Genomic DNA, 6,874 nt, shown 5'->3' on the forward strand with positions numbered 1-6,874 from the left:
TACTTTTTATTTTTTTGGCTAATATTCACGTATTAGTGAGAACATGCTGTGCATGTTCTTTTAGTTCTGGGTTACCTCATTCAGGATGACATTTTCAAGTTCCACCCATTTGCTTGCAAAATTCAGGATGTCCTTGTTTTTAATAACTGAGTAGTATTCCATTGTGTAAATGAACCACATTTTCTGTATCCATCCTTCTTTCTGTCATGGGACATCTGGTTGTTTCCATCTTCTGGCTACCACAAATGAGGCCTTATTTATGCAGTTTTATTGTGTAGTTTTTACATACTCACAGGCTCAGTAGAGGAGTGGTTAAAAAGCTGAGTCCCAGGGCTGGAGAGATGGTTCATTTGTTAAGAGTACTTGTCACTTTTGCAGAGAAGTCCTGTATTCTCTGGTTCACAACCGTCTGTAACTCTAGTTCATGGGACTCTGAAATCCTCTTCTGATTTTGTCAGACATCAAACACACAAATGGAACACACATGTACATTCAGGCAAAACACTCATTTATGTAAACTAAAAAATTAAAATATATAATAGAAAGAAAGAACTGAGCCCCAAGTTCAGTTACACAGAATGTTTCATACCCTTCCTGTCCTTCTGCTGTCACATAGCAATCCAATTTTGTTGGTTATATTTAGCTTAATTAATAGAGTTTGTTGAATTGCCAATAAGTAGAATTCTTTCCCCATCCAAGTAGCAGAGTTTACTTAGCAAGTCATTTGTAATACAGAGGTGAAAGGTAGGGATTAGGGTCTAGATGAGACATCTCCTTTTGTAGTGACTTTGGCTGATCCAACTTAGAGTGTTCTAACGCTCCCATGTCTGGAGCTCGACAGATTCTAGTACTCTATGGAGCACAATCTGGATGCCATGGTGTGTCCAAACAGTACTATAAACTGTCACAATGGGGGGACACAATGGAACTTGGACTAGGTCTAGGGGCTCATCAGACAATGGATCCATCATGTGAATCAGACTCAGGGAAGAATCTCAGACGATTTTGAGAAATCTCCAGTGCTGGACACAAGATCCATCCCGTTTCATATACAGAGATTTAGATGTGGGGCGCACAGCTTTAATCCCAGCACAGCTTTAATCTCCAGATTACAGCTGGATAATAAGATTATGTGTGTTGTCTGCCATATCACTCTGTATCTCAATGACTAGTTTTCATTTTTAACATTTTAATTTGGAAATAATGAGACGTATGAAAAGGCTGAAAAAAATCTCAAACAAACAGAAAGCCCATAGAACCTCTACTAGGCCTTTAACCTCCTGAAACATGGACATAATCCCAGTACAAATGTAAAACTAAAAAGTTAGCATTTGACAATACAATCACTAGACTTCATCTGGATTGTGGTGTATGGGCATGCGTGTGTGTGTGCATGTGCGTGTGTGTGTGTGCGCACTTGTGTAGAGGTTGTACTGGAATGTTTTATGGCATTACTGTATTATTTTTGAGACTAGGTTTCTTAATGAAGCTAGACTTAGCATTTTGGCTGCACTGACAGGTGAGGCCCTGGGACCCACCCACATTTGCTTTCCATCACCACGGCTACTAGGCTTCACTGCTAAATCTGACTTTTATGTGGGTGCTGAGGATCTAAGCTCAGATCCTTATGCTGGCACTGGGCCATCTCTCTAGTCCAAGATTTTGTTGATTCTTTTACTACTATTCTTTTTCTGGTGCAAAAAACTAGGGTACTGTAATGAGTTTCTACATATAGGTCGCACCCCTGCAGCGTTAATTTCTGAGTAAGACTCTTGGCTGATTTCACATGGGGAGCTTGGGGTTACCTCACAAAGCTCTGCTGGGTCACAACAGGATTACAAGGGATAGCCTGGGAACCTGCCAGCACAGTGGGAAAGACCAGAGAGAAATCTGTGACTGGTGGGAGGCAGGTGAGTAAGGGGACCTCACTGAGGAAACATGGGGATGCTGGTGGCTTGGTAAGGTAGTTTAGAATGTACTACTCCAGGTTCCACATAGTCCTTTGTCTCAGTTCAAATATGACTTATTCTATAAACTTTCAACTGCTCCCATACATAGTGCCCTCTGTCCACTACAGCATTTTTTATTGTGTAGCTCTGAAATCTCTTCTTGGGATCATACTATATGCGCAGTCAAGGATAGGGACTCTCTCATGACTTGGCATGTGTGCAGAGACAACCCCTTAACCTGCACTGCTAAAGAACACTGTTGTGGCCCTTGGGAAGCTTTCCACGGAGAGTGTCCTTAGCACCTTGGAAGAATGACCTCAGTGTCTTAATCTCTGCTTTAGCATACGTGAAGCTCTCTCCCAGGAAGCCAATGCCGGAAGACTGCTGTGGAAGACTGAGAGAACTGTTGCTGCACTCCCAAACTGGCAACACTATACATAAGTGCCTTCTGTAGCCATGGAGATGAAGGTTAGAGGCTTGAGGATTCCCTTGCTGCTACTGCTGGTGACTGTGGTTGTCATGGCCAAGGTGAATCACATCCAGAGGTGGGGGGGCTTCAAGGAGAAGGCCACGAGCCAGAAAAACATCAACTCGACACTCCATTTCTTCATCCAGTCTTACAACAACGCAAGCAATGACTCCTACTTGTTTCAAGTTCAGAAGCTAATTCACAGTCAGATGCAGGTTTGTGCTTTCTTTCCCAGACATCGACACAAGCCCCATCCTGCTCCTTGAGACATGTGGGGATTTTCTATAACCAAGTACCGGCAACTCCCTAGGTAGCTTCACATGCAATGGGTGCACGTGATATCTCTGAGTTAAGCAGCTCACTTGGTCACCACAGCCATGTGTCATAGGCTGGCCTTAGGCTGGAGGCTAACCCTTACACCCTTCTTCTTGACCAAAAGTTGACCTGTTGCCATTCTCCATTGTTCTATGGGAGAAATTGCATTTCGTTTTGCATACCAGAGGGCAGCATGGGGATGTCTTTGCTTTCTTTTTAATGATATTATCTGGAAAAACCATAAACACTCTCTGTAGATTTCTTATTTCCAACAGCATCCCCCCCCCCACACCCTCACTGTCTAGGACTGTAAATTAGGATTTGAGACATTTAGAACAACAAGTCTTTGGTTAGAGCAGTAGGGACAGGGAATGGGCAAGCAGCTTCAGTCAGATCAGTTCTACTCCGTTTGAGGCACAGTCCCTGTAGTTAGCCTTGGCTGGCCCGTATCTATCCATCCTCAGGCTCCTGGCTTGTGAGTGCTAGGATTACACTTCTGTGTCATTGCACCTTCTTTTTCGTTTTACACACAGCATTCTTGTGACTTACCATATTAGCTGAAAGGCGGTAGAGGAAAGCAGTTGCTTGAAAACTATTGATCCAATGTTTCCTTAAGGTCAGATAGTAAACTATGGAAACAATATTGCATCTCAGCTAGACAGTTTGGAGAAGAAATCGTTCACTATGAGAAAAGGCTACTAGTCAGAGACAATGGGAGGCAGATGGAACAGGAGTTAACAGCAAGGGGGGAATGCATGGGGCAGGGTGGGCAAAGTTTGATAACCAGGACAATGGATTCCTTAATCCTGACACAGTCCAGGGGCTTCCTTGGTATTTTGTGCTATGATCACAAGATGGCACTGTCCTCATTTGTCTTCACTTTGATCGGTTTCCTTAAGCTCTAATTGAGATACCGAGATAACCTGTGAAATCAACCTTCTACCATTAACAGTTAACTAGTCAAGAAAAGTTTTTAAATGTTATGTGCAAACTTGAAGTTATTCAAAGTGATAAGCGAACAATATGGGCCTGTCACTTGGAAAGAGAGGATCATGGACACAGGTTTCCCGATATCTCAATATCTAGATGTGACTTCGAAAGTCTCAATACTGCCAAGGGGGAGTAGTAGACATGTATGGTAAGCTATGGGCCTGGTTTCACCTTTCAGTTGTCCCCAGTCGTGGGAATCTTGGTTAGACGTTATCTAGACTCTTTCGTATTGCTTCTTCAGAGGCAAAATGAGTCAGAACAGTAACAATTTAGCACAATGCTGCCACCTAGTGGCATGTGTTAAAATGTACTGATTTGTGTTCTAAGTGAGTCATCGAGACTGATAGGAAGTTTAAAGACATGCATGTTTTAGGTTTCTCCTACATAAACCTGCCGATGGCCAGGCAGTGTGACAGTGGTTGGCACAGTTCTACAACGTCCCGGTGCACAAGTAGAATAGCCCCTTGATGACAGCAGAGGAGCACCCGCACTCTAGGGATTTCCAGGCTAGTACTGAGATTGTGTTCACAGTGCAGCCATGAGCAATTGCCCTGGGATCTGGCCTTAGATTTTTTTCTATGGGAATCTTTCAACCAGGATCAAGGTGCATTTTCTGCCTGCATTTTCCCTAGGCAGACTTACTGTCTCATTAGGTTGAACCACTGACATTTGGGCACAAGAATCAGCAGGCTCCCAAGAGTTTCTCTCCACTATACGTAGATCCCTCTAATGTATACCTTCTTCTGAGGTGCCAGACCTGGGTCAATAGCCACCATATTTCCTTAGCGTTTTATTCCATGTGTAGGGCTTCTTCTCTACACAGGCCTTCCCAGCCCCTCCACCACCACCACCTCGCTGCCTTCTTAGTCTTCACAGCCTTAGGTTTGAACATGAGTAAAAGAAGACAGATGCACCCTGGGAGCTGGCCCTGGCTGGTATTCTCTCTGCCTTACCTAGTCAGCACATCATCATCTCACACTGTCCACTGCCCCAGGAGAAAACAGATTCAGGGAACAGGGGGTATCATATCAAGTGGAAAACTCCTGGGAGAGAAAGCAAGGTCTTCAGCACAAGCTGTTCTTCTGTCCTTGGCTCTCCAGGTGTCATAGCTGCTCCACACACTTTGGCAGAAACATTTAATCACTTAAGAATCCTTAGGATACCCTTGTGTGGCTTTTCCTGGTGTGTGTGTGGGGGCCTGAGCAGCAAACATCTACTTACTACAGATAGGGAACCAACAACAGACCAAAGCAATGATTAAGAACGTCTAGCTTAGTTTACTAATGAGTAAACTCTTAAGGGGAACATGGGTGACTCAATGACAGCTGTATCACTGAAAAGCCTACTCTAGTAAGTGTGATGACTCGGGACGATGATGGTATGTCAGAAGTTCCCACAGGTGGTACAGGTGGCTCGCCAAGCCCCAAACTCTCCTTAATCCCCTTGGGTAGGAAGCCTTCTGATCTTACTTCATTTGGTTCCTGAATCTTAGAAGCTAACCTCCACTCTCCAGAGGAAATGCTTCGATCGGGAGGAAGTATCTACATAGTAACTTGGGTTTTTTTTTTTTTTTTTTTTGGTGTTAGTGCTTCTGTTTTGCCCACAGACTCCACAAACAGCTTGAATGCTTACGTGGACCTTGCAAACGGAGGCTGCTAGGTTATTTTCTCAAGGTTTCAGAGCTAATACATGGGGAGCGAATGGCTAGAATCAGTTTGACTCCTAAACTATAATTTTTTAAAGACTTCTATTTTTTATGTGTATCAGTGTTCTTCTGCCTTCAAGGGTTTGTATAGAAGCGTACCACATCCACACAGTGCTTGCAGAGGCCCGTAGAGAGTACTGGATCCCCAGGAACTGGAGTTACAGATGGTTGTGGACTGCCACGTGGGTTCTGGGAACCAACCCTTACTTAGTCCTCTGCAAGAGCAACAAGTGCTTTTAACTGCTGAGCCATCTCTCTAATTCATATTTAGATGTGTTCCTAAATTGTCTACTTTCTGATTGACTGGAAAGGAGAGTAAGGAAGGAGTGAATAACTGCACAGACTTGGTAGAAATAGGGCAATACGAGAACCATGGAGGTCTGTGGTTACGAGTCAACCCAGCTTGTCTTAGCATGAGAATAGGGGGGGTGTGTGTGTGCAAAATAGAGGCCACTATGTGGCTACCACAGTAAAGTTGAGGGCACAGGGTTGTGGCTGATCAGAGCTCTCAGTTGCCATTGAGACTCACTCAGGCAGGGAGGAAGGAGTTGAGTTTTGGTGCAAGATTTCTGGGAATAGGAGTCATGACTTTTTTCCTTGTGGAGAAGGTCAGCCACTAGACACTCAAAGTGGAAACTAGAAATGCGATTAATTGCTTCTCTGCAGTTGACCACAGGAGTGGAGTATTTGGTTACTGTGAAGATTGGCAGGACCAAATGTAAGAAAAACGAGACGAAGAAAGCCTCCTGTCACCTGCAAAGCAACAAGCTGAAAAAGGTGTGTGGTGGGAGTTCTCTCAGAGTGCCTGAAGGCCAAGGATAGCGAGCGAATATTCCCAAGCTGTGAGAGTCAGGGCCAGCAGATGCCCAGCCCTAGGGCTAGCTCACACTTCTTGGTGCACAGAGTCCCAGGGTGCAAGTGTTATTCACTTCTCCTTGGGGCTCTTGTTATGGTCTTGCTCTCATTCTCTAGGTCACTGAGGACTGTCTTATCACCTGTGTCTTCTCAGTTCTGCTGTCCCTCAGTGTCCCACCTTGTCCCGTTCTATGTTGCCTGGTCCTTCTCCAGCCAGATGGCTATTCCGGGGTGTGGGTACAGGAGTGGGAGGAGAGGAGGAAACTCCGTACCCCGTCCTGGAACTGAGGGTTCCAGAGTCAGCTGCCTTGGGTCTCAGAGGGACAGTTCCTTTCTCAGTGCCCCAGGGCCTGAGGAGCAGGAGATTTTTTCCCCTCACTTTGAAGACTCTTTTCCCCAAAGCTGATTATCTCATTTTTTTCTTATTCCACAGAGCCTGATTTGCACATCACTGATATACACTGTACCCTGGATGAACTACTACCAGCTCTGGAACAACTCCTGTCAGGAGAGCTGAGTGCCTGTGTAAAGAGCTCTGCTGACACCCAGATGCCTGTGTTGTGTACTGGTTTTTGTAAAGTTATAAGAGGA

At 44.8% G+C, this 6,874-nt stretch overlaps 1 protein-coding gene across 2 annotated transcripts; it reads left to right on the forward strand.

The window, feature by feature from the left end:
- Positions 1-1,870: 1,870 nt before the first annotated feature.
- On the forward strand, positions 1,871-6,874 carry Cstl1 (cystatin-like 1). Of its 2 annotated transcripts, none has more exons than NM_001106522.1 (4): positions 1,871-1,910; positions 2,291-2,633; positions 6,095-6,205; positions 6,717-6,874. In NM_001106522.1, the coding sequence occupies exons 2-4, from the start codon at positions 2,406-2,408 to the stop codon at positions 6,798-6,800; spliced, it is 423 nt and encodes a 140-aa protein (NP_001099992.1). In that variant the 5' UTR covers positions 1,871-1,910; positions 2,291-2,405; the 3' UTR covers positions 6,801-6,874. The 2 variants fall into 2 exon arrangements, with proteins under 2 accessions (NP_001099992.1, XP_087507165.1); XM_087651039.1 differs by having other exon boundaries at positions 1,876-1,910; positions 2,291-2,417; positions 6,717-6,831.

This window comes from Rattus norvegicus, chromosome 3 (assembly GCF_021556685.1).
Source record: "Rattus norvegicus strain SHRSP/BbbUtx chromosome 3, alternate assembly SHRSP_T2T, whole genome shotgun sequence".
NCBI classification, from domain to species: Eukaryota; Metazoa; Chordata; class Mammalia; order Rodentia; family Muridae; genus Rattus; species Rattus norvegicus.

Coding starts and splice junctions, on each gene's coding strand:
- Cstl1 (NM_001106522.1), top strand. CDS start 2,406: ATGGAGATGAAGGTTAGAGGCTTGAGGATTCCCTTGCTGCTACTGCTG. Junction 2,634..6,094: donor TAATTCACAGTCAGATGCAG/GTTTGTGCTTTC, acceptor GCTTCTCTGCAG/TTGACCACAGGAGTGGAGTA. Junction 6,206..6,716: donor AAAGCAACAAGCTGAAAAAG/GTGTGTGGTGGG, acceptor CTTATTCCACAG/AGCCTGATTTGCACATCACT.